The sequence below is a fragment of the Chiloscyllium plagiosum genome, chromosome 33 (assembly GCF_004010195.1).
Source record: "Chiloscyllium plagiosum isolate BGI_BamShark_2017 chromosome 33, ASM401019v2, whole genome shotgun sequence".
Classification (NCBI taxonomy): Eukaryota; Metazoa; Chordata; class Chondrichthyes; order Orectolobiformes; family Hemiscylliidae; genus Chiloscyllium; species Chiloscyllium plagiosum.
Genome location: NC_057742.1, coordinates 23,641,072 through 23,668,910, shown reverse-complemented (window position 1 = coordinate 23,668,910; position 27,839 = coordinate 23,641,072). Strand labels below are relative to the sequence as shown.

General features: G+C 40.6%; 2 protein-coding genes across 11 annotated transcripts in view; one reads left to right on the top strand and one right to left on the bottom strand.

Moving 5' to 3' along the window:
• The window catches only part of kat7b (K(lysine) acetyltransferase 7b), an 82,904-nt gene extending 69,106 nt beyond the window's left edge, over positions 1-13,798 (bottom strand). For 2 of the 5 annotated variants that reach the window (XM_043675147.1, XM_043675148.1), the window contains exon 1: positions 13,619-13,798. In XM_043675147.1, coding sequence (XP_043531082.1) covers positions 13,619-13,783 — 165 coding nt within the window. In that variant the 5' untranslated portion in view covers positions 13,784-13,798. Of the gene's footprint in view, positions 1-13,064; positions 13,083-13,618 lie in introns of those variants that run through there. The other 3 variants (XM_043675151.1, XM_043675149.1, XM_043675152.1) reach the window with 3 other exon arrangements.
• LOC122539946 (glycoprotein-N-acetylgalactosamine 3-beta-galactosyltransferase 1-like) overlaps positions 13,469-27,839 on the top strand; it is a 54,204-nt gene continuing 39,833 nt past the window's right edge. For 2 of the 6 annotated variants that reach the window (XM_043675158.1, XM_043675153.1), the window contains exon 1: positions 13,791-13,991. In XM_043675158.1, coding sequence (XP_043531093.1) covers positions 13,887-13,991 — 105 coding nt within the window. In that variant the 5' untranslated portion in view covers positions 13,791-13,886. The other 4 variants (XM_043675157.1, XM_043675154.1, XM_043675155.1 and 1 more) reach the window with 4 other exon arrangements.

The window sequence follows — 27,839 nt, the reverse complement described above, 5'->3', positions numbered from 1 at the left end:
ATACAGCAATGTCTAAAATGGCACACAAATAGAAATTACCACAGAGTCCAGATTATATAGGAAAGCTGCTATTGCAAAGGATAGACAATTTATTATGTCGTCTTGAATTGTATGATCACATATTTGTCAAGTGTTTGCTTCCTACTTTTATTTCATTTGTCAATACAACAGTTGTTTGTTTCTGTAAATTTTGATCTGTTTAATATTTCACAATTTTCCAAAATAATTGATAGCTATGACATGGAACAAGACGAGGGATGACACCTTTATTTGCTGTAAAGTGCTTATTATAATAGTTAACATTGCTCTCTAAGAGCAAACTGAGTATACACACAGCGTCCAGATTAAAATGAATTTCACTTTGCAGGATTGTTGATGAACACTGTGAGAGAAAATGTTCTATTAAGAACTAAAAGTTCAACAGTTAGGAACACTATTTATTAAAAAAGCAGCTTCACTTCTTATAACTTAGTTTACTTTTAACCGTCTATAAATTATTTTCTAACAACGTACTGTAGATTATCACTATTTGCAGACTTTCTTCAGCTAGTCCTTTACTATAAATGACTCCATGTACCAATTATATGCAGCTTCAGGTCTCAAAACAAACTATGCATCTAAAACATTTGTCCTTGTAGAATATGGACAAGCAACCTTGAACTTCATGTGTAATCTGATGCCTTGCAATCATTACTGAATAATGGTAACGTGAAACATATGCTTGGACCTCTAAATTACTTTCAATCTTCCTTATACAAATAAACACAGGTGCTATGCAACAAGAATTGGTATCCCAGCAATGTAAATGTTACCATGGTAATGCAGATGCTACACGCTGGAAGGTTTTCCTTCCAATTAAGTAATTTACAGAGTCTTACCATTCAGAGACAACTCAAAGTGCTTGTGCTGCAGTCACTAAGTAGCAAAAAAAGCACACAGCCTATCAACTTCTCTTGAAATTTCCAAATGTATATCAATAAAGTATGAATAACTCAGTCACAATTTATCTCCCACATTGGTCTTTGGAACTTTAATTTTGCATAATATATGAATAGGTATTTCTTAGTGCTATCTATAATGCATAAAAATGGGGAAGATAAGCAAAACACAAAAATAACTGTTTAAAGAGGGTCTTAAGAACAAGTTTTAAAATTGGAAGGAAAATGGTACCATGGAAATTACAACAATAAAAGTTGTTTCAGGTAGCATGGGATGATTGAATGGAATTGTTGGTTGTCTGTGGTGAAGCATGTGGGCAATGAAAGTAAAATTGAGAGACTAGAGAAAGTGCACATAGATGCATGACTATAGGAATACATGATAGAGAAGTAAACCAGTAGAGGATTTGAAAGTGAGCATGAGCACATTAAATCTAATTCTCCGGAATATGGCAACAATGGAGTTTGTCAGGGGCAGGGCTGAAAGAGATGAAAGCTTCATGCAGCTGAAAATGTAAAGCAAAGCTTTTTTTGGATGATTGGTTTATGAACAATATATGGGGAAATCTAACAGCGAGAAAACAGGAAAATTCCAAATGCATGCTGGTAAAAGCATTCATCGGGGTTTCAGTTGTTGCAGACATGAAAGAACAATGCAAGAGGAAGTTCTGCTCGGGTCAAACAGTACACAAGGTTTTCTCTTCCTGAAGCTGTGAAAAATATAACCCAGAGCATGAACGAAGCTTATCTACAAGACTCAGAAAACCAAATTAATAACTGAGAGCCATAAAAATGTCAGAAGCAAAACAAGCTCTTCAAATCATGCAGCAAGAACAATGAAGATGCTACCAACTGAATGTAGAAACTTTCTAATATGTTAAAAAAAAATCAAGAAGCAAAGAATGACTGGAGATATGTATTGTCCTGAATTACTACTTCTTGCAAAACTTATAAAAGACATTAGTATCACAACCTCCCTAAATGGTCATGCACAGAACACATGGCATTTGCATAAATGAAATGGACTGAGATTATAGACAAAAATCCAAAGCACGGAATCCCGCTACAGCCTACAAGCTCAGTCCCCCAACCCTGTACAGCCCATATCTACCTTCATCACAAATTCCACATTCAGAATGCCTGGGCAGACCCATTGTTTCTGCCTGTTCCTGCACTCTGAATTTCTCCCTTCCCATCTTGACAAGATTTTTCTTCTTCTTCCTCGGACCAGTCTCATCCCACTTACATCTACGATTACTTTGAGACTTTATAGCAGCTCCAGTTCAAAGGCCCCAAGAACCTTCCTCTTCACCATGGCCATGCAATCCCTTTAGATGTCTATCCCCCGTCAGGATAGTCTTTGGGGTCTCTGCTCCTTCCTGGACAAAAGGCCTGAACCATACATATCTACCATCACCCTCCTCTGCCTGGCTTTGCTCGTGCTCAATTTGAACAATTTCTCCTTTGCCTCTTCCTGCTTTCTTCAGATCAAATGTGGGGCCCTGGATACCTGCATGGGCCCCTATAATGTCTATCTCTTTGTGGGGTATGTGGAAAACTCCTCGTTCCAATTCTACTCAGGTCTATCCCCTCAATCTTTCTCTGCTACGTTGATGAAATAGGGAGAAACTATCAATTTTGCTTCTAATTTCCATCCTCCTCTCATCTTCATCCCATCCATCTCTCGCTCGTCCTTTCCCTTCCTTGGATATTTGTTTTAAATTTCTGCAACAGGCTGGACACCAATATCCATTAGAGGACCATTCCCTCCACATAACCCTGGTCCACTCTTCCTCCATTCCCCCGTGGCACCTTTCCATGCAACCACATAAAGTGTAACACCTGCCTATTTACTTGCTCGTTCCTTAATATCCAAGGGTCCAGACAAACCTGCCAGGTTAAGCAGCAAATTACCTGCACTACAGTCAGTTTAGTCTATTGTATTCACACTGCTCACAACATGTTCACCTCTACACTGGGGAGCCGAAATGCAGACTGGGCAACCACTTTGCAGAACACCTACATTCTGTCTGTAAGAAAGCTTGCCCTGTCTGTAAGAAAGCTTGCCACCTTTCCTCTGGCCAATGTTTCTTTCTCTGGCCTGTTGCAGTGCTACACTGAAAGCTCAGCACAAGTTGGAAGACCAGCATCTCATTTTCCACTTGAGAATCCTGCAAACTTCAGGACTCAAATTCAGCCTCTAACATTTTAGGACCTAAATACTTTCTTCTATGCATTTTACACCCCCCCCCCCCCCCACACATTTAAACCCTGTCAACATACAGGCTATTTTCAGTACAGCTAGCCCATTTTCACTAATTATGATCCCCATTCATAGGTTTCATCCTTCTCTGGCTCACCATTATCAATCCCTTTGTTTGTCTGTATTTCTCTCCCTCTGGGCTCAATCTCCACCTATCACTTACTTCTTTACTTCCACCAACTCGCTCCCTATCTTCAGCATAAATACCTCTTTTACTTAACTACCATCAATTCTGAAGAAGGGTCACTGGAACCAAAACTCTGCTTTCTCTCCACAGATGCTGCCAGCAATCAACACGGAGTGTTGAGTGGAGTGGTAAGTAGAGTACCCCCAGGGATCAACCATAGCCCTGGCACTACTCCAAATCCCATTTTATATCAACAACTTGGGCAGTGAAAACTGTTCATAACTACGAATGAAATCAAATTATGAAAGACAGTCGATTGTGAAGATGCTGTTCAGGAAATATAAAATTGGTTAGATAAAATAAGCATTTGCTGCCCATCTCAAATTGTTCTTGAAATTATTGGCTTGCCTGTGGGAGTTAAAGGGAAGTTAACAGCCAACCATATTGCCATGGATCCAGAATCATAAGTACTCCAGATCAACTAAGGATAGCAGAATTCCTTCCTTCAAGTACACTAAAGGACATTAATGAACCAGAATTGTTTCACATTCACTGTCACCGACACCATATTCAATTCCAGATATAAAGAACTGAATTTAAATTTCACCAGCTTCAGTGGTGAAAACATTAGTCTGGGTGTCGGGCTTGCTCTTCCAGTGACATTACCATTAAGTCACCATTTCTCCTCTTGATGCAATGGATAGCATCCCTGCTGTTGGAAAGCAGCTCTGGATGCAAATCCCAGTTGACGGTAAAGGGTAGTGCATGCAAAATGTGGCCAAACAGGGAGTTTTTAAACCTGTAACTGCTTCCAGTGGATACCAATTCCAGGCTGTATGAACAGAAGATTTCTTGCCAGTAATGTGATGAAGGAAATTGAGCCTCTACCATCAGGTTGGCTCCAGACTACAGAGTGCATGTAAAAATCTAAATAGCCACCACTATTTAGATACTTTGGAGGCAGTCAGCTCAGTTGATTGGACAGTCAACGTGGATCCGGTTTGTGCCACAGCATGGGGTTGATTCAGGATCTGCTTCCTTTTACTCCTTATGGTGGAAGCCATGACAGTGGGGCTGACCTACACTCAGGCAGAGAACGCTAGAAAAATAAATCATCCTCTGGCATTAAGCTTAAGTATTTAAGCAGTATTGGAAAGTTATTATTAGTGCCTCTGCATTTACTTCTTTACTTCCCTCCAAGCAAAGAAAGTTACCTCAAAAGTACAATGAGACCTTGACCACATGGGCCGAGGAATGGCAGATGGAGTTTAATCTAGATAAATGTGAGGTGCTACATTTTGGTGGGACAGGTCAGGGCAGGATTTATACACTTAATGGTAGGGTCATGGGGAGTGTTCTCGAACAAACAGTCTTTGGAGTGCAAGTTCATAGCTCTTTGAAAGTGGAGTTGCAGGTAGACAGGGTTGTGAAAGGATTTTGGTACGCTTGCCTTTATTGGTCAGTGCATTGAGTACAAGAGTTGAGAGATGAGGTTGCTGCTGTACTAGTTGGTGAGGACACTTTTGGAATACTGCATTCAATTCTGATGTCCCTGCTACAAGAAAGATGTTATGAAATTTTTGAAAGGGTGCAGAAACAATTTACAAGGATGTTGCCAGGGTTGGAAGGTTTGAGCTACAGGAAGAGGGTGAATAAACTGGGGCATAGAGGCATAGATTTAAGGTTAGTGGGGAAAGATTTAAACGGGATCTAAGGTGTAACCTTTTCACGCAGAGGGTGGTGCTTGTATGGAATGAACTGTCAGTCAAAGTAGTGGAGGCTGGTACAATTAAAACATTTAAAAGGCGTCTGGATGGGTATATGAATACGAAGGGTTCAGAGGGATATGGGCCGGGTGCTGGCAAATGGGAGTAGATTAATTTAAGATATCTGGTCGGCTTGGACAAGTTGGACTGAACAGTCTGTTTCCATACTGTACATCTCTATGACTCTATGTCCTTAGATGCATCTCATCCAGTCCTGACCATGAGGACAAGTATAACATAATGTACATTGACCTGACATTCAGCTAAAGACAAGAAAACAAAACCAAAAATTTCTGCTAGATTATATGGAGAAACATAGAATATAGAAGCAGGTGTAGGCCCTTTGGCTCTTTGAGCCTGTTCCACTATTCAATATGATCATATATGAACATTACCAGTTCCCACTTTCTTCATTTTTCCTTCAATCCCTTCAGTCCTAAGAACTTGATCCACATCGTTCCTGAAGGTCTTCAATGTATTAATCTCAACAGTTTCCTGTGACAGACTCACCATTCTCTGGGTGAAAAAATTTACAGAAACATAAGGCATGGATTAATTGGACCAAAGGGTCTGTTTCCATGCTGTACACCTCTACAACTCAGAGTAGGCTATTCTGTCTTTTTAGCCTGCTCCACCATTCATTATGATTACGACTGATCATCCAACTCAATAGCCTTTTACAACTTTCCCCACATATTTTTTGATCCCATTTTTGCCTTATGTACAATATCCAATTTCTTCTTGAAGTCATACCATGTTTTGCCCTCAACTGTTTTATGTGGTAGCAAATTCCACAGGCTTGCCACTCTAAATGAACAAATTTCTCATCTCAATCTTAAAAGTGGTTTATCCAGTATCCTTAGAATGTGACTGACCCATTGTTCTGGACTCCCATCATTGGAAGCAAAATTGCACACAATACTCCACATGCAATATTACCAATGCCTTGTACAGTTGCAGCACGATATCCCTTCTCCTGTATTCAAAGCCTTTATGAAAGCCAACATACCACCTGCTGCACTTGTATGCATACTTTGAGCAATTGATGTAAGAGGACACCCAGGTTTTGTTGCACCTCACCCTTTCCCAAAACAGGTAGATCTCCTATAATGCACATTTAACAACTGCAATTTACCTGTAATGTAATTTATGAATTGCTGACACTTTTATAAAATGAACTGTTCACTGTTACACAATTCTCATCCCTGGCATTAGGTGTCATGGTGCGCAGAGGACTGGGTTCTGCATCTGCATCACGTGGTCAGTCAGCTTGTGCGGTCTCTTGTGAAGAGCTGCGTGAAAGATACGGTGAAAGGTTCGTGCGAGTGGACTTGGAAAAGCATTGTGAATATGTTTCGACAGCCAGAGGACAAGAAATCCCAACCCTGTTTTTTCCTTAGGTCCCATTATTTCTATTGCACCATTTCCTATAACATGGCATCACACAGAAACACAACTACTATTTAATTGAACTACCTGTACTACATCTGCTATTTATTTGCCCACTTAGCTTATCCAAATCACACGAGTAGTTTTGCATTCTTCTCGCAGTATACCCTCCCACCCGGCTTTGTTTTATCTGCAAACCTGGAGGAATGACACAATTCCCTCATTTAAACCATTAATCTAGATTAGATTACTTTACAGTGTGGAAACAGGCCCTTCGGCCCAACAAGTCCACACCGACCCGCCGAAGCGTAACCCACCCATACCCCTACATTTACCCCTTACCTAACACTACGGGAAATTTAGCATGGCCAATTCACCTGACCTGCACATCTTTGGACTGTGGGAGGAAACCCACGCAGACACGGGGAGAACGTGCAAACTCCACACAGTCAGTCGCCTGACTGTGTACATTAGTGTACATTGGGAATAGGACTAAGCACGGATTCCTGTGCTACCCCACTAGTAACTGTCTACCTCTAGAAAAAGACCAGTTTATTCCTACTTTGTTTCCTGTCTGCAAACCAGTTCTCAATCCATTTCAGTGCACTCTCTCTAATCCCACGCACTTTAACTTTGTGAGCTTATCTTTTATGTGGGATCCTTTCGAAAGCCTTCTGAAACTCCAAGCTTTGAAAAAAATCAAAGCTATTGACTGGAAATCAGACAACAGTGCAAATATTCAGGATCTTCAGGAGCAAATTATTTCCAGTGCAAGTAGTCAAAAGGAAAATAACACGAGAAGCTAGTGCAGATTGTCAAACGAGGATTAAAAAGCACTATTTGCTAGCCCCAGTCACAAACTTAGGTACATCAAAAGGCCAAATTAAATCATCTTTATAAGTTCCTGCTAATTATGCCCATTTGCAGATATTCAAGAAATCTCTCCTAATCAAACTTTTAAAGGCATAAAGACACTCATGGGCAGTTATAAAAACTTTTGATATTTTTAATTACCAACCAACTGCTGCACACCAATGAAACTAGCAAGTAGCATTATATTGCATTTTTATAGTCATTTTCAGCTACTTTTAATTGGTATCTTCACAACTGGTGAACCAGATACGAAGTAAAATCATCTTGTGGTAAAACCCATTTTCAGCTCTCTCGTTCAAACTGCAACATATCCCACCCCGAAAAATTTTAATAATTTGTTTAATGTTACATTCAAAACGTTTCTTGACTGAGTTGCCAATAGTGATTTAAAATTGTTTTGAGCATCAATTTAAACAAACAAAAATACTTCTGAAACCCATCACAACTTGTTTGTCAATTGCACTCAAATGGAAATTCATGGCCAATGTGATTGAAAACTTCAATCAAAATGGCAGACTACAAGTTAGAAGGTATGGTCAAACTATATACATCACTAATCAGAGTACATATTTAGTTTTGTGTTGGGATCTAAACATCAAAGCACAAGGTAACCCAAAATTGGAGTAAGGTGTGGAGACACCTCTGTCAACACCAGACTAGTTTACTCCAACGCTCTCCGACCTCATCTTCAGCCTTTCCTCACTTCAAAATCTTTTGTTCATCCACAAGTCTGTCATCAACATTGTCCAGTTCAACACGTCCTTTTCACTGACACTGGTCTCAGGTCTTAAGTTGGAGTTTCTTATTCATGTCTAAATTTCTCCATGTACTTGTCTTCTTATCTCTGTAACTATACAAAGTACCTTGCTTCCCTGACTCTGGCCTTTTAAGTACCAACACTACCTTCACCAACATGCATATAGCTCATGCTCTAAAACAGTGCCCCTGAGTCTACCTGGCTCTTCAGCTCCTTCCCACCTTTAAGCATACAACTCAGACCCGTTTTTTTGACCATGTTTTGAGATAACCTTTATATTAAGTCCTTCTTTATCCAGACATACATTTCTATCTAGGTAGGCCTCTGTTAAGAGCATGGAATGATTTTCTATTAAAGGCACTATATAAGTGCAAGTGGAAATAGTATTGAGTGGAAGAAGCTGAAATGATTTAGGATTTCCAAGATAGTAAAGACACCAACTTTGAAGTATTGCTTTAAATGAAATTGTAGGGTAGGTCAGGTTCAAACCAATGAAAGGCAAGATTAGGACTTTTTGCAAAATGTGTGACAAGAAGGTATTTTAAAATGAAAACAAAGACTGAATCCCTCACATCATTTCAGAGAAAGAATCTACATTGCTATATGGGAAGGAGTGTTTTTCTTGTTGGATGTGCTAAGGTCTAGAAAACAATTTGATTCATCTACCTTATGGGATAAATAAGGTTTGGGATCTCTCTCAATGGCATCAAAACTGCAAAAATATAAAGCGGAATTGTGCTTAAAGCAACTGACAAGAGACTGCTGTAGCGAAATGGTTTCAATATTATCAACATAATAAAAGTTTGATTTAGGCATGATGACTTGTTACTTAAATTTTATTCAGAGAATTAACATTATCATGTACTACAAATAACCGTTTAACATGTAACTTTGTTTCAATCACTCATATTTAGCAAACACGCAAACAAATCAGCTTAAGATTAATTGTAGGAATTTACTGAGGAAGCCACAGGTTTTGTTTATTCATTGTAGTGGACAATCAAACAATTCACTGGAGGAACCGCCGACATAAATATCCTCATTTTTAATAACCGGCAGTTCAGTGCAAAAGGTCAGGATCAGCAACAATCTTCATTCAGAAATGCCAAGTGCTTGATCCATCTTGACTTCCTCCAAGACCCCTCAGCATCGCAGATGCTAGTCTTCTACAAATTCGATACACTCCACATAGTAAAAGGAAATGACTTAAGACACTGGATACTGCAAAGGCCATCAACTCCGATCGCATTCCAGCAAAACTGCTGAAAATGTGCACTCCAAAAGTTGCCACAACCCCTAACCAAGCTGTTCCAGCACAGCTACAACACTGGCATCCACTTGACAATGTGGAAAATTGCCCAGGTATGTGCTAAACACAAAAAAAGGACAAATCCAAACTGGTTAATTATTGCCCAATCAGTCTACTATTGCTTATCAGCAGTGACGGTACTAGTCAGCAGCAGGGCTAAGAAACAACACTTGCTTAGCAATAACCTGCTCATTCACTTAGTTTGGGATCCATCAGGGCCTGACCTTATTACAGCCTTGGTTCAAACATGGACAAAAGAGCTGAATTCCAAAGGTGAAGTGTTAGTAACAGCCCTTGATATCAAAGCTGCATTTGACAGTGGGTGACATCGAGGAACCCAATCAAAACTAGTATCGATGACAATCAGTGGCAGCAGTGCGCACGATCCCCTGCAGAAACTCACCATTGGTTGCAGTTATTCCTAGCAAAAAGAAACGTGCCTGTAGTAGTTGGAGGTCAGTCATTACAGCTCAAGGACATCATTGAAGGACTTCCTCCAGGTAAATATTTTTAATCAACCTGTTCACACGTATTATGACACACCTTTGGAACAAGTGGGACTTGAACCCAGGTCTCTGGCCCAGAGTTAGGGACACTAGCTCTGCACCACAAGAGGCCTAAAGTTCCTTAGCATAGTGTCCTAGATCCAACCATCTTCTATTTCTTCATTAATAACCTTTCTTCCATAATGAGATCATACACAGGGAAGTTTGCTCACGATTACACAACGTTCAGCATGACATGCGACTCCTCAGACACTGAAGAAGTCCTTGTCTAAATGCAGCAAGACCTGGATGACGTCCAGGCATGGGATGATAAGTGGGAAGTAGCATTCATGTCAAACAAGTGCCAAGCAATGAACATCTCAACAGGAGAGTCTAACCATCTATGAATTCCCCACTATCAACATCCTGGGATTACCACTGACTAAAAAAATGAACCAACCATATAAATAATATGGCTGCTAGAGCAGGACAGAAGCTAGGAATCTTGCTGCAAATAACTTACTTTCATCTCCTCAAAGACTGTTTATCATCTACAAACCACAAGTCAGGAGTGTGCTGGAATACTCTTGCCTGGATAAGTATAGCTCCAACAACACTCAAGATCCTTGACACCATCTAAGATGAAGAAGCCGACCTGACTGGCACCATGTCCATAAATATTCACTCCCTCTACCACAGACGCACGATCCCCTGCAGAAATTCATCAACTCTCCTTAGGCAGCTCCTTCCAAACCCAAGAGCAGCAGATACCTGGGAACACCATTATCTGCAACTTCCTCTCCAAGTCAGTCCTCACCATGTCTTGGAACAATTTTGCGGTTCGTTCAGTGGCACTGGGTCAAAATCCTGGAACCGCATCATGGGCGTACTTACACCAAATGGACTGCAGTGGTTCAAGAACTAACCTTTTTGATTGCACGCAGGAATGGGTGATAAATGCTGGCACAGTCATCGAGCCTCACATTTCCTGAATCACTTTTTTCTTAGGAAGTACACCATCAATAACTGTGGCAGCCTGATAATTCTGGTGACATTTTAGAACCATTTTAACCCCAAAGAAGTTTTCTATTACTATCTATTAGATAAATTACAGACTGGAAACTTACGAAGCAGCAGGAGCTGCACAGTCCATGCCAGAAACATGTGAATACGACACCATTAACCACTTGCTATACTGAGGAAGTACTACAAACATAAACTTTGCTCCATCAACTCTCAGGCAAATACAAAAATGACATTCTGAGATAGTTGGTTAGCTCACCAAGCTATTGGGTTATCATGCAGAGGTTTCATTACCATACTGGGTAACATCATCAATGCGACTTCTATGAGGCACTGTTGTTCTGTGCAGCATGGTTTTTAGGTGGTCCAGTCTGCTGAGGGGAGTGTCACTTCTAGGTATTCTCTGCAATGATTTGTACACTAGGTTTGTGTGTTTGTTAATAGCCTTTTTGGTTGAAAACCAGGCTTTCAAGAACTCTCTTATTTGTCTTTGGTTGGCCTGTCCTAGGATAGTTGAATTGATTGCACTCTTGGTCTGTGTACACAGAGATGAGGGAGCGTAGATCATGTAATTTAGTAGCAAATTGGTGTTTGTGACGTCGGATGGCTAGTTTTTGGACAGCTGTTTGTCCGATGCAGTGTTTGTTGCAGTTGTTGCAAGGGATTTTGCATACCACATTGGCCCTGTATGCTGTGGATATGGGGTCCTTAATCCTGGTAATTAGCTGGCGTAGTGTGGCTGTTGGTGATATGCCACCATAATACATACTGGTCATAGCACCCTGGTAGTTAATTCTGATATGTTTTTCACGTAGAGTAGGGTGGCAGCGTGTTGGTAGGTACAGTGTTCATTTGACATTGTCTGTTGGAAAAGTATCAGGGATGAAGTTGATGGGGTATCCACTGTTAGCAAAGACTTTGTGTAAGTGTTCCTCGTCTTTGCGCAGTTCTGTTGTGTTTCAGTGTGTGATAGCTCTGTTTGTGGATGTTGGAGTGGTTGCTATTGTAATTGAGGATCTGGTCCATGTGAGTGGGGTCCCTGTATACTATGATTGTAAATCCTCCGTTGGTCATCCATTCTACCATGATGTCTAGCAGCCCATACCCAGAGCATGCAGGACTAATCTGGTACACAAAGTCCCTTTCAACAACTGCAACAAGTACTATATTGGACAAATAGGTAGAAAACTAGTTATCCAACTTCACAAACACCAACTGGCTACTGAACAACATGATTCACTCTTCTTCATCTCCGTGCACACAGACCGAGAGGGCCATCAATTCAACTATGACAAAGTTACTGTCCTAGGACAGGCCAACCAGAGACATGTAAGAGAGTTCAACCATAAAGACTATCAACAAACACATAGATAGGCCCTGTGTACAAACCGCTGCAGAGAAAACCTGGAAGTGACATTCACCTCAACAGACAGGAGCACGACATCAAGCTGGACAGAACAACAGTGCTTCACAGAAGTCACACTGATGGTGTTACTTGATATGGTAACAAAACGTCAGCATAATAACCCAACAGCTTGACGAGCTAACCAACCACTTCATCCACAACCCAAGCCACAGATCTTCGCAAGAACCTTAAATGACATTCTATCAAAGTACAAGGGGTTATGCCTAATGTCCTGGCCAATATTATCCCTCTCATAACATCATAGAAAACAGATAAATTATTCATAAACCTGCTATTATTCGTGAGAGCTTGATGTGCTCACACATGGCTATGTTGCTTCGTGATTTCACTTCAAAAAAATACTTCATTGACTGTAAACATTTTGGAACATCCTGAAGTTGTGAAAGATGCAACTCTTCATTTTTACTTTATGACTGAAGAACCAAACAGGCTGGGTCAGAGGAAAGCAAAGGCTCAAAATAATCAAAAAGTAAAATATTGTTGTTAGCAATCAGAAACATGAAAAAAATTAAGAACGTGTAGTTAAGATACTGATGTGGATATTTAATTAATTAAACTAACCAAAGCACTGATTTCTTCTCAACCATTGTAATGTCTTATTGGGCGTGTGTTCCCCCATACAGACAGCAATAGCTAAAAGCCCGTTGCATTCAGTTATGTTGGTTGCATACAACAACTTCTAACTGTGCGGCAATACTGATCGCTTACCACTGGTCAGCCAACCGAACTGCAAATATGTTCAGTGCTGTGGTGTCTTGTCTTGCTTGGCCTAGCCCAGCCCCCATTGCACAGGAGCAGCAGCTGCTGCTTTTGCACAAACCGCTTCGACCCGCCAGCAGAGCCGGGGGCGGGGCGAAGATTCCGCGCCAACCAATCAAATGGAGAGAGGTCGCTGTGCGGCCTTGGTTGACAGAGGCCGGTGCCAATAGGAAGAGCGAGGGGGCGGAACCACGAGCCACTCGGACCTTGCCAGGGCCCGGCGCCAAGCAGCGGCTTCTCGTATTTTCCACGGGCCGGCAGGAAAACAGCGAGGCTCCGTCCCGTCCCAATCCCTCTCTCGCCTTCCCTTAAAAATAGCACGCCCGGACCGTTGAGGGAGGTCTGGAGCCTTCCCTCCTCGCGAGATTCCGGCGGAAAAACAAATCGCCGGGAAGGAGGAGGAGGATGGAGAAAGGTGGTGGCGAGAGGATTACAATAAATCCTGCCGCCCGGGGAATGGAGGGTGAGAATGAAATGCAGCCGCGGCCTATAGGGACGCTCACCTTCCTCCGCGGCATCGTCCTCCTCCCCTTTAGCAAAAACACTTCTCGCTCACCCGGGGAACGGCTCCGTTTCTTCACACACACAAAAAAACAATCCCGAGCCGCTCGCGCCGTTGGCCGTTGTTGTTTTCCACCACTTCCGGTCCGAGCGGAAGGTAATGGCATTGGCGTTCCGGGTGCTTCGCGCTTTCCGTTCCGCCTGGCGGGACGTTGTGGGGCGGGGTGTGCACCAGGTCGGCCTCAGGTTATAGAAACACACGCCAGCGCCATGGCACCACCCCTGGAGACAACAACAATGTTCACGTTTCAGGTCGATGGCCTTTCGGCAGAACGGGAGGGGAGGACAGTGTTTTGTTTACAAGTGAGTGCTGAGGCAGGTATTCCTCAAACTTTTCCTCGAGCTTCCTTGGAATGGCTCAGAGAACCGAGGAGCAATGAAATAGAATAATCCTCCCGAAGAGAAGTCATAACAGACTCAAAGCATTAACTCTGTTTGTCTCTGCCAAACCTGCTGAGTCTCTCCAACAATTTCTGTTTTTATTTCCGATCTACAGTTTATTTTATTATTTCTCTCCGACGTGGACATTCATATTTATCCCACTTTATGTATACACCGATAAGATCGTACAGAAACCAAAACTGCAACTGCTGGACAAAAAACTCATTGGATCTTCCAGCCTCTATGGAGAAAGAAGTAATCACAACATTTTAGGTTGATAAACTTTCAGAATTCTGGCATTCAACGTAATATATACAGATGCAGAAGACTAACTGAAAATTTGTTATCCTCACAACTATAAATTTAAACAAACCTTTGACTCAGTTTTTGCAGGAATTAAAAATGAATCAGACCGAGGACTTGATGGACAATCTCAGCTTTAAGCTAAAAATCACACAACACCAGGTTATAGGATTTGGAAGCACAAGCTTTCAGAGCAGTGCTGCTTCGTCAGGTAGATGGTGGGGCAGGATCGTAGGACACAGAATCCTGCCCCACTAGCTACAGTACTTGATGAAGGAACAGCACTCCGAAAGCTTGTACTTTCAAATAAACCTGTTGGGTTACAACCTGGTGTTGTATGATTTTAACTTTGTCCAATATCAGCACCTCCACATCATCTCAGCATTATAACAGGAAATCTGTGTTGGTAAAAACAATGACTGCAGATGCTAGAAAATCTGTGTTGTTTAGCTTCCTTGAAATCATCTTGAATTCAAACAACCCAAATAAGATTTACTGAGAATCTATTATGCCTTTTGGAGTCTTGGAAAACTAGCACAGTGTTTACCCAACAATGCTTTTAACAAATGTGGCCATCAGACTTTTGTTGCCAATAGCACATTGATATGTTTCAGACTTCCATCAGCTGATCAAAATTCAGGCATCACAGTCTGATTTACTTTTATCTTAAGAGTGAAAATTTCAGTATCTTTGTAAAGGATTACACAAGACATCCGTTTTATTCCATTTGTATAGCAGTATAGAAGACGGCAAACAAATACTGGGTATTTAAACCCAGTGTTAATAGGTAGGGTCACATTTTTGACTCTAGAAGCAATTGGATCAATGATGAACTCATGGGCTGGTTTACTGTCTCTTTTTATCCCTGAATAAGCTATGAGAGAGCCACCAAGTCCATCCCTACTTCTACTCACTGCTCGAATCTGAACCAGCAAGTTCACAATTTTGTCTGCTACTTGTGTCTGAGATAAACTACCTATCACCTATACGTTCTATTCCAAGATCATCATTTCCATTCATGTAACATTCTCAATCTCCAACTTAGTTCATCTACTGCTGAAGCTCTCATCATGACTCTCTGGTAGATTTGACTATTTCAAAAGTCTCTGAGCCACTCTCACACCTTCGACACTTCCCAACTTGAACTCATGCAAATCTCTGTTGCTCATATCCGAACTTGCATCAAGACCGTATACCTATGAGTCCTGTTGACCTACATTTACTTGCAGCCCAGCAACCACATCAAATTTAAAATTCTGATCTTTGTTTTAGTCCCTCCATGACCCTGTCCCCCTGTCTCCATATCCTTCTCAACTTCTATTCCAAGATATCTACGCACATCTATTCTGCATACCCCAGATTTAATTACACTGCCACTAGTGGTCATGCTTTCAGTTTCCTAGGCCCTCTACCTCTGTCTTCCTTACAAATGTTTTGAAAAATGATATCTGTCTTTGGGTCACACGTCCTAATAGGTGACTTAGTGTCAAATTTTGTTTGTTTGCATTCCTATGAAGTCTCTTGGGATGTTTTACTAGGTTAATATATAAATTGGTTTTCTTGTAGGGTGGTAGCAGCAAAAATATAGAATTATTTAATAGATGATAAATTAAGAGAGATAGAAGGGCTTTTCTCCTGTTTATCTTCTAACCTTGGAGAAAAGGCTGAAATAACTATCTTGGGAAGGTCAAATATTTTCATAGTATCTTTACCTTTGGAAGATTGTTATCCCCTTGATTTGGGCCTTTTTATTTGTGGTATACAGTTTATTGCACAGTAATACTTTTCATTCTTAGTTCCTAAAAAAGTGTAAAAATTCAAAATCTAATTTCAGATTGACATAATAATTGGATTTTGAATGCCACCTACTGGTCTTTTAAGATATAATACTTTTTAACATAGATACGATGTAAATGAAAAGAAGCTGGCACATGGGAAAATTGAAATACACGTGTTGAATTCATATGTAGCTGACATCACTGAAAATAGATGATCTGGTCATTATCCAGTTGCTTTCTGTGTCTAATTTGGTGTGCATATATTAGGTGTACATTTCCTACATGTACTGTTTCCTACAACATTGACTACACTTCAAAAATAATCAATTAGCTGTGAAGCACTTTGGGACATCCAAAATTTGTAAACTATAAAAATGCCAGTCTTTTTAATCCATTTTTTAGACATGAATTATCTCCATGATTCTACACACATAAGAAATGTTTCATACAGTACTCTGTTTTGGAGGAAAAGCAAAAAAGTAAGGGAGAGAAATTATGCAGCTTCATTTTGCACATCTACCAACAGGCAAATACAGAACATCATAGATAAATGTCTAATAGCAAATAGCACCCCATCAGAGGATTTTTCCAAGAGAAAAATTGAACTGGCCTGAAGTTGATTTTTTTTTAAAGCACCGAATATGCATTGAACTCAAGGGCACAGCTATGCTGTCACTTCCACATTGATGGAAAACAGCTTTATACATCAATACAAAAGGGTCAGTTACCTCCAGAGACTTTTAGACTGCCCTCAAGCTCTCCTGGAACCCATTTATTTCACTTGATTGATTCCATCTGTGTGCAATATAAGTTGAGTCTATGGCTATATTTTTACTTGTGCTTGTGCTTCAATGTGAACTGGTTTTAAACACATTACTGAAAACAGGGCAGCGTAACTCAGAAGACTGCCTAGCACACTCAAAGCTATGTTTATTTTAGACCAAATCTTAAGAGATACAATTGTCAGATTTGTTCTTGACACCTGTGTATCACACACAAAGTAAATTTTATGGATTTTTAAAAAATAATTTCTTGGAATATGAGCATCGCCATGAGGCCAGCATTTACTTGTCCAGCTTTAGTTGCCTAATCCTCATCCTTCTTTTCAAATCCTCCCTAAGCTTTGCTACTCTCTGACTGATATCTCCCTTAAAAACCTCTATGCTCCAGCGCTACAACCCTCGAAGATGTATGTGCTCCTCTAATTCTGATCTCTCAAGCATCCCAGATTTCAGTCACTTCACTATTGGTGACTACACTTTCAGTTGTCTATGCTCTAAACCTTGGAATATCTTCCCCACTTTTACTTTTCCCGTTTCAGACTCTCCTCAAAACCTACCTTTAAGTAAAATTTTGTTCAGCTTACCTAATATCTCAATATGGTTAATGTCATATTTTGATTTATAATGCTTCTGTGAAGCCCCTTAGGATTTCTTATTACATTAGCTTATGCAGACTTACTTTGACTTAGCTCCTCCAGTCCATGTGGGAAATGGACAGCAATACTTATCACTCCTCCCCCATCCATCGCAATCTCTTTCACACCAGCCAATGTGGCGTTCTGCTTCTGAAGATCCTCTTTAAATGTACTTTGCTAAGTCTTCTTTGGCCAGCCTCATCATCATCTTCTAACACATGTTCATTCTACTGCCTCTCTGGCAAGGCATACACCCAGGAGGCATTTGAAGTTGTAGAATTTTACAGTACAGAAGGAGGTCATTCGATTGATCGAATTTGTACTGGCAGCAGGTGTCTCTCTCCAGCCCACTCTCCAAAACCTTCTACTTCATCACTTTCAAATATATATCCAACTCGCTATTGAAACTTTCTATGGAATCTGCCTCCACTACCCATCCAGGCAGCACATTCCAATCCGAACAACTCTCTGAGTAAAGATGTTTTTCCTCAGCTCACTCCTAGCTCTGTTGCAAATAATCTTGAAACCGTGACCCCTAGTTACTGACGCACCACCGATGTCTTGCCTCCCTCAGTCATCCCTCAATCACCATGTCCTGTAAACTTCTCCAACTAATCTCTGGAACACATTTTCATTGATGAAGCTGTCTCTCCATGTGGCATTATATTTGTTTCTTTTGTAATTAAGGGAACAAAAGTAATTTTTGTTGTTTTTGAAGTAAAAGATTTCCAGTTTAAACCACCAGACTATAGAGTCATAGAGTTGCACAGCATGGAAACAGACCCTTCAGTTCAAGTCATCATGGTGACCTGATATCCTAAATTAATCTAGTCTCATTTGCCAGCATATGGGTCATATCGCTTTAAACCCTTCCTATTCATGTACCCATCCAGATGCCTTTTAAATGTTGCAATTGAACCAGCCTTCACCATTTCCTGTGGCAGCTCATTCCATACACATTCACCTTTGCATGAAAACGTTGCCCCTTTGGTTCCTTTTAAATCTTTCCCCTCTCACCCTAAATCCTATGCACTGTAGTTCTGAACTCCCCCAACCCAGGGAAAGACCTTGTCTATTTATCCTATCCATGCCCCTCATGTTTTTATAAACCTCTATAAGGTCACCCCTCAGCCTCTGATACTCCAGGAAAAATAGCCCCAGTCTATTGAACCTCTCCCAATAGCTCAAACCCTTCAACCCTGGTAACGTTCTTGTAAATCTTTTCTTAACCCTTTAAGTTTCACAACATCCTTCCTATAGAATGGAGACCAGAATTGCATACGATATTGATAGATTATCCAGTACTTCCACCTGTTATATATCCCTTTATGTTCTTAACTTCAAACTAATTTTAATATTTATTCTAAAGCAAAATAATGGCCATCACAGTTACTTGATTTAAGAGAAGACAAAAGCAGCCTTCCAAATTGATCAATTTTATTTCTTGAAAATAGATTTTCCAAGTACAAGACACAGTCTGATTCAAAATTTCAAGATGTTTTTATTTTATTCATTCTCCGGTTGTGAACATCACTGGCTAGGCCAGCATTTATTGCCTGCCTTGAGAAGGTGGTAGTGTGCTGTCTTCTTAACCCACTGCAGACTTTGTGCTTCTGGTAGACCCACAGGCTGTTAGGGAGGGAATGCCAGGAATATTTACCAGGACACTGAAGGCAATATATTTCCAAGTCGGTCAGTGGCTTGGAGGGAAACACACAGGTGGTGGTATTTCCATTTATCGAATGACCTTGTTGTTCTAGATAGAAATGTTCTGGGTTATAAAAAGATACAGTCGAAAGAGCACTGGTGAATTTCTGCAGGACATCTTGTAGATGTTACATACTGCTACTGCTGAGCATTGATGGTGGAAGGAGTGGATGTGATGCCTGGATGGTGTCAAGCTTCTTGACTGTTGTTGGAACTCTCCTCATCCAGGCAAGTGAGGAGTGTTAATTACATCATACTCCTAACTTGTGCCTTGCAGATGGTGAGCAGGCTTTGGTGAGTCAGGAAGTGAATTATATGCTGGAGGATTCCTAGCCTCTGAGCTGCTCTTGTAGCCACAGTATATATCTGGCTACTCCAGTGCAGTTTCTGGTTAATGCTACTCCCTAGGATGTTGATAATGGGAGATTCTGTGATGGTAATGCCATTGAATTCAAGGGATCATGATTGGATTGTCACTTATTGGAGATGAACATTGCCTGTCATTTGTGTGTCATGAATGTTACTTGCCACTTGTCAGCCTAAGCTTGATATTATCCAGGGGTTTTGCTGCACTTTACTACAGAAAAGCAATGGAACCTATTCATTTTACAAGGTATAAACATTCTAAGTAGACAAGAATTCTGGATAATCCAAGATAGAGGAAAGATTTCTGGCTGTAAACAGCTGCTCCTTTTTTGAGGTATTTTAGGTGTTGGAGGTGATTTCCTCGAATTCCAGGAGCAGCAATTACTGTTTTATATGCTGTTGCATTGTTTTGGAACTTTAGAAAAAAAAAAGGCAAAATAACAGCAGTTTAAAAGGGAGAAGAGCAGACAAAGGAAGCACATGGTGAAGACAGTGCAGGAGAGAGAGAAAGAGAAAATCTGCACAGTTACTGCCTTTGCTGTTTGAATTCATGTATCGCTGGACATCGGAGTGCATCTGGGAAAATTAACAAACAGTGAAATTCACAACTGATCTTGGAGGAACTGTTTAGGCGAAGTCACAGCTCAGAAACAGAGAAGTGCATTGTTTTAAGTGTGGCCTACAGAAAGTCTGCAATAGTGAGTAAAGTGGATTCTTTCTTGATTATATGTTTTTTGAGATAGGTCTCTTGATTAAACTTAAAATAAAAGCCATTATTATTAATTTAACCTGGGGCAATGTTTAGTAGAGGAATAAGACGGTGTTATTTTCTGGGTCTGTAGATTGTGAAGGAGAAAAATGGCCTTTAGTAGAGCGATATGCACTTCTTGTCAGATGTGGGAGTTTAATGAGAGTTTATGGGCTACTGCGGTTTATATCTGCAATAAATGCTGTTGGTTGCGAATCCTATTAGATCGAATGGATCGGTTGGAGAGACAGTTAAAGGCAATGAGGAATTTGCAACAGCAATGGTATGTGATGGATGGCAGTTATAGGAAGGGAGGAAAGTCTCAGATACAGTCACATAGATGGGTTAACTCCAGGAAAGGTAAAGAGAAGTAGGCTGGTAGTCTAGGAGTCTTCTGTGGCTATCCCCATTTCAAGCAAGTATGCTGTTTTGGAAAATGTAGGGGGGTGATAGATTCACTGGGGAACATAGCACGAGCAGCCAAGTTTCTGGTATTGAGACTGGCTCTAATGCAATGAGGGGTACGTTGGGTACCAAGAGATCAATTGTGTGAGGGGACTCTAGTCCGAGGTACAGACAGATGTTTCTATGGCCAGCAGCGAAAAATCAGAATGATGTGTTGCTTCCCTGGTTCCAGGATCAAGGATGTCTCAGAGAGGGTGCAGAATGTTCTCAAGGGGAGAGGGGCCAGTAAGAGGTCATTGTCCACATTGGAACCAACGACATAAGAAGGGAAAAGGTTGCGATTCTGAAGGGAAATTACAGAGAGTTAGGCAGGAATTTTAAAAGGAGGTCCTCGAGATTAGTAATATCTGGATTACTCCCGGTGCTACGAGCTAGCGAGGGCAGGATTAGGAGCATAGAGGAGATGAATGCATGGCTGAGAAGCTGGTGTATGGGAGAAGGATTCACATTTTTGGATCATTGAAATCTCTTTTGGGATAGAAGTGACCTGTACAAGAAGGACGGTGGCTCAGGGATTGGCAGGACTGGCAGCTTAATGTTCCGGGATACAAATTCTACAGGAAGAATAAAAAGGAGGCAAGGGAGGAAGGGGAGTGGCGTTTTTGATAAGGAGTAGCATTGCAGCTGTACAGAGGGAGGATATTCCCAGAAATGCATCCAGGGAAATTATTTGGTTGGAACTGAGAAATAAGAAAGGGATGATCACTTTATTGGGATTGTGTTATAGACCCCCTAATAGTCAGAGGGAAATTGAGAAACAAATTTGTAAGGCGATCTCAGTTATCTGTAAGAATCATCGGGTGGTTATGGTAGGGGATTTTAACTTTCCAAACATCGACTGGGACTACCATAGTGTTATGGGTTTAGATGGAGAGGAATTTCTTAAGTGTGTACAAGACAATTTTCTGATTCAGTATGTGGATGTACCTACTAGAGAAGGTACAAAACTTGACCTACTCTTGGGAAATAAGGCAGGGCAGGTGACTGAGGTGTCAGTGGTGGTGCACTTTGTGGCCAGCAACCATAATTTATTAGATCTAAAATAGTGATGGAAAAGGATAGACCAGATCTAAAAGTTGAAGTTCTGAATTGGAGAAAGGCCAATTTTGACGGTATTAGGTAAGAGCTTTTAAAAGCTGATTGGAGGCAGATATTCGCAGGTAAAGAGATGGCTGGAAAATGGGAAGCCTTCAGAAATGAGATAACGAATATCCAGAGAAAGTATATTCCTGTTAGGGTGGAAGGAAAGGCTGGTAGGTATAGAGAATGCTGCATAACTAAAGAAATTAAGGGTTTGGTTAAGAAAAAGAAGGAAGCATATGACAGGATAGATCGAGTGAATCCTTAGAAGAGTATAAAGGAGTATACGTAAGAGGGAAATCAGGAGGACAAAAAAAGGAGCATGAATATCTTTGACAAATAGAATTAAGGAGAATCTAAAGGGTTTTCACAATACATTAAGGACAAAAGGGTAACTAGGGAGAAAATGGGCCGCTCAAAATCAGCAAGGCGGCCTTTGTGTGGAGCCGCAGGAGATGGGGCAGATACCAAAATGAGTATTTTGCATCCGTATTTACGATGGAAAAGGACATGGAAGATATAGAACGTAGGGAAATAGATGGTGACATCGTGAAAAATGTCCATATTAGAGAGTGCTGGATGTCTTGAAACACATAAAAGTGGATAAATCGCCAGGACTTGATCAGGTGTACCCTAGAACTCTGTGGGAAGCCAGGGAAGTGATTGTTGGGTCTCTTGCTGAGATATTTGTATCATCAATAGTCAAAGATGAGGTGCCGGAAGACTAGAGGTTTGATAACATGGTGCTACTGTTTAAGGAGCGTGGGAAGGACAAGCCAGGGAACTATAGACCAGTGAACCGGACGTCGGTGGTGGGCAAGTTGTTGGAAGGAATCCTGAGGGACAGGATGTACATGTATTTGGAAAGGCAAGGACTGATTAGGGATAGTCAACATGGCTTTGTGTGTGGGAAATCATGTCTCACAAACTTGATTGGGTTTTTTGAAGAAGTAACAAAGAGGATTGATGAGGGCAGAGCAGTAGATGTGATCTATGTGGACTTCAGTAAGGTGTTCAAGAAAGATCCTCATGGGAGACTGGTTAGCAAGATTAGATCTCATGGAATACAGGAGAACCAGCCATTTGGATACAGAACTGGCTCAAGGTAGAAGACAGACGGTGGTGATGGAGGGTTGTTTTTCAGAATGGAGACCTGTGATCGGTGGAGTGCCACAAGGATCGGTGCTGGGCCTCTACTTTTTGTCATTTACATAAATGATTTGGATGTGAGCATAAGAGGTACAGTTAGTAAGTTTGCAGATGACACCAAAATTGGAGGTTAGTGGACAGCGAAGAGGGTTACCTCAGATTACACAAGGATCTTGACCAGATGACTTTGTCTATTTATCTTATTCATGCCCCTCATAATTTTGTAAATTTCTATAAGGTCACCCCTCAGCCTCCGACGCTCCAGGGAAAACAGCCCAAGCCTGTTCTGCCTCTCCCCATAGCTCAAATCCTCCAACCCTGGCAACACCCCTTGTAAATCTTTTCTGAACCCTTTCAAGTTTCACAACATCTTTCCAATAGGAAGGAGACCAGAATTGCACGCAATCTTCCAACAGTGGCTTAACCAATGTCCTGTACAACCGCAACATGACTTCCCAACTCCCGTACTCTATACTCTGACCAATAAAGGAAAGCATACCAAACGCCTTCTTCACTATCCTATCTACCTGCGACTCCACTTTCAAGGAGCTATGAACCTTCAGCAACACTTCCTAGGACCTTACCATTAAGTGTATAAGTCCTGCTAAGATTTGCTTTCCCAAAATGCAGCACCTCGCATTTATCTGAATTATACTCCATTTACCACTTCTCAGCCCATTAGAAGCTGTTCTGCCAAGACAGTTCCAACAGAACGCATTGAGCTAGTTGAACGTCATCTGGCCAGTGTGATGAAGAGAGGTACTTTGAAAGTTGAAGAAGAACGGCATCACCCTCCCCTGTTCCCAACCTGTTCAAGCTTTAATAAAACTGAAAGAAGTGTGGATGCTGTAAGTCAGAAACAAAAACAGAAATTGCTGGAAAAGCTCAACAGGTCTGGCAGCATCTGTGCAGAGAAAGAGATGGCATTTTGAGTCCGGTGACCTTTCCTTAGAACTGCGGCAGTTCTGAGGAAGGATCACCAGACCCGAAATGTTAACGGATTTCTCTTCACATTTGCTGCCAGACCTGTTGAGCTTTTTTCAGTAATTTCTGTTCCACATTTAAAATCACCTGAAAATTAATATCCTGGAAATTCAACGTTAAAAAGCCTCAGCTAACTGAAAATCCTCTTCTCAGTATGACTTTTAAATTCAACTTGCCTAGGTTGAACCTATCAAATTATCAAAGAAATTACAAGCCTGTGATCCTCTTGAGATGTATATATATTGTGTTATGTTCATCTCTAAAAGAATAATCATGTATGTGCTAGTCTATGCAGAATTTTCTTTCTGCAGGAAGGACAAATAGTCTAGCTTCTTTGCACCTGAGGGATGCCTGACCCCACCACCTCAGCAATTAGATTATGAGCAGAAAAGTCCATGGTCAACCTTCCTGTCCTTCTACCAATTAAGTCCCTTAAACACTCAAATTATAGTCACTGAAGTACCAGGAGGTAAGAAGGGTTGGCTACCTTCTGGATTAGAGGATTGGTCTCCATTAACCCAGTCTGGGTGTAGGTCAGGATTTTTGTAGAGGACCAGGGTTGGCCTGTGAAAACCACACCCAACCTTTTCCCAAGGTCTCCTTGTGACCTCCTCCAAAAGAGAGAACAGGCAGTCAGGAAGGAATGGGTGATGGCTGCTATCTTCAGAATTCACATGATGTTCTCCTTCCCAAAAGCATTTCTTTCTTTTCATCCTTTAAATATTTTTGTAAATGAGCTGTCCACCTTCACCTATCTGCTCAAATCAACCATATTATGGCATATGAAGTGTAACATTCAGGTTAATTGGCTTGTTCAGAAAAAAATTAACATTTAATTATTTGCTTAAATACAGTGAGTGAGCATTGGATTTTGGCACCCCCATTTGTATTATGGGGTCAACTAGGAGTGAATGGGAAGGTATTGAGCCAGCTAGCCAATCTATTTTATGTTCCCCAGTCAAATCACATCTGGTGGAGACATGTAAAATACAGCCCATGCTAGCTGAGGTTGACTGAACCTAATAGAACTTTGAAGAAGTTACTTAAGCAGCCAGCTATGGTGTCATTTAAATGGATGCTCAGAAAGCATTATATAAGGTTCTGTAGAAGAAACAGCGAGATAAAATTAAAGCTTTGGAATTGAAGACCAAATATATACGCGATTGAGAGATTGATTTCAACAGCAGTAAACAGGAAGTAGGTTACATGTTTGAATTGGAAGAAAATGACTAGCGATGACCTACAACGGTAAGACCATAAGACATAGAAACAGAAGTAGGTCATTCAGTCCATCAAATCTCCTCTGCCATTCAATGAGCACTTGGCTGAACTGAGTCCTCAACTCCACTTTCCAACTTATTCCCCATAACCTTTGATTGCCTTGATGATTAAAATAGTCAATCTCACCCTTGAATATGATCAAGTAACTAAGCTAGAACCTCAACTATTCTCCATATTTATTCATAAATAATACAATAAAGAGCTGTCGCCAAATAAATAACACATGGATTGACATAGTTGTTAGTCAGAAGCATAAAACAACATCGATAGTTTAGGTGAATGAGGACATCAATTCAATCGCAGGTAAGTGTGAGGCAGTCGGTTTTAAAAATTTTTTAAATGATAAGTGTTGAAATACTGGGAACAATAGAGGTCCAAAAATATTTTAGGGTCCATATACACAGATCACTAATGTGTTATGGTGAAATAAAACAAAATCAATCCAGCTAACTGTACATTAACCTGAAGTTCTGGAGAGCCATTTTCCAAGGTAGAGGATGTTTTGTTACTGTTAAATGTACATTGGAATATCCCTTGAAATATTGAAGGATATGAGATAATTTGAGGTTATTTGGATTTTTGAAAGGAATTGATTCATAGATGATGAAAAACTATTTCTGCAGGATGAAAATAATGCCCGATAGTGTTAGTGTCAGAGTTAGATCATTCAAGAAGGATGTTAACTTCTCAATAACGGTGTAGTATATGACGGCTCAATTTTAAATCTGAGGTAGACCAGATATTTGATAACCAAGGGTATTGAGGAGATGGAGTGAGGGTGAGTGATTAAATTAGGATAAAACATAATCTTATTGTATGGTAGTGCATACTTGGGGGTCTGAATGACCTATTCCCTTCTGAAATAGAACCAAGTCCAGTAAATCTAAAAAAAACAGACTACTATCTACTGTTATTTAATATATTAAGATCCAACAGAAAAACTTTAATTGTATAGGTTTCATTTCATGTCATATTTTAAGACTATAAATATTTTAGTTATTTTTTGAGGCAGGTGGGACTAGATTGGGTTGGGATATCTGGTCGGCATGGATGGGTTGGACTGAAGGGTCTGTTTCCATGCTGTACATCTCTATAACTCTATAAGTGTCTATAGTCTTCCTCTTCAATTTTGCCACATCAACTATCCCAATGAAGTTGCAGTTTCTGCACACTAGGTGACTCTTTAGAGTAATTTTAGAATATCTTTCAATTCCATCATAATCTTGTACGAAGTTATCCACGAAATGAATATGATGGAAGTAAAACAAAGGCAATTTATTTGTAATACATGAAATAAAGAGATGCTTATTGTTTGGAAATCTATGCCAATTCTATGAAATCTCATTATTCAGAAAGGCACATTTGAACAAATCAAGCATTCATAGTTGAACAAAATATATAGAACATAAAACAGTACAGCACAGTACAGGCCTTTCAGCCCTCAATGTTGTGTCGACCTTTTATCCTACTCCAAGATCAAACAAACCTACAAGTAATTTATATAAATCATTTACTGCACAAAAATAGGCCATTTGGTCCAACAGGACCATGTTGGCGTTCTAGTTCTTCACAGTCTTCTTGTGCTTTCTCATCTACCCATTTGATGTGACTTTCTATTCTTTCCTGATGGGTTTATCTAGCTTCCCCTTGGATACCTCACTGTTGTTCACCTCAACTATTCATTACAGAAGTGATTTCCAGCTAAAACGATCTCTTTGGGTAGAGATATTTCTCTTTAATGCCCTAATAGTGACTAATTATATTTATGATCCCTAATTCTGGTCTCTAACATCATATCTGCAGCAACCTCACCAAACCATCTCATAATCTTAAAAACATGATCAAACTTTTCAAAAGAAATGAAAGTCATAACCAGCCCAGCCTTTCCAGATCAATAATAACCTCTTAACTTGGGTATCATTCTCAGCAGCCTTCTGTTGCACTCTGTACAGTGTCTGTTTTTTACACACTTGAGACCAAAACTGTTTGCATTAGAATACCCCAACTGTTTTCTGACAAAAGGTCTGTACAAGTTTCAAACTTTTTTTCCCCCCATTCTACCTCTTTAGAAATGAAACCATTTAGTCATATTGACTTTCTTGGCTACTATTAGTAGTTTGTGTGCCTGCCTACCCACCCACCCATAGATCCAAGGAACATGTGGCGCCCCTATTTGTGAAAGAAAAAGTGTTCTTACATTCACGTTGTACTTCCCAACCTGTGGGTAAAGGGGAACCGAACATGGTCCAACTGTGTGGTTAGAAGCTTCTCTTTCCATAAATGTATAAGTATCGAAGATGGTCCAACCTTGCAGTTTAAAAACTTTTTTTTCCCACATATATGTCACTATGTTATAAGTAGGAATTGCATCAATTCATGTCCTCGTCCTCTAACCCCCTTCTTTACCTAAAGCATAATTGATCCTGTGCAAGTCGTCTGGAGCTGACTCACCTCGGTAACAAAAGATAAGGAGTAGGTGACTCAAGTACCATTCTTGAGTGCTT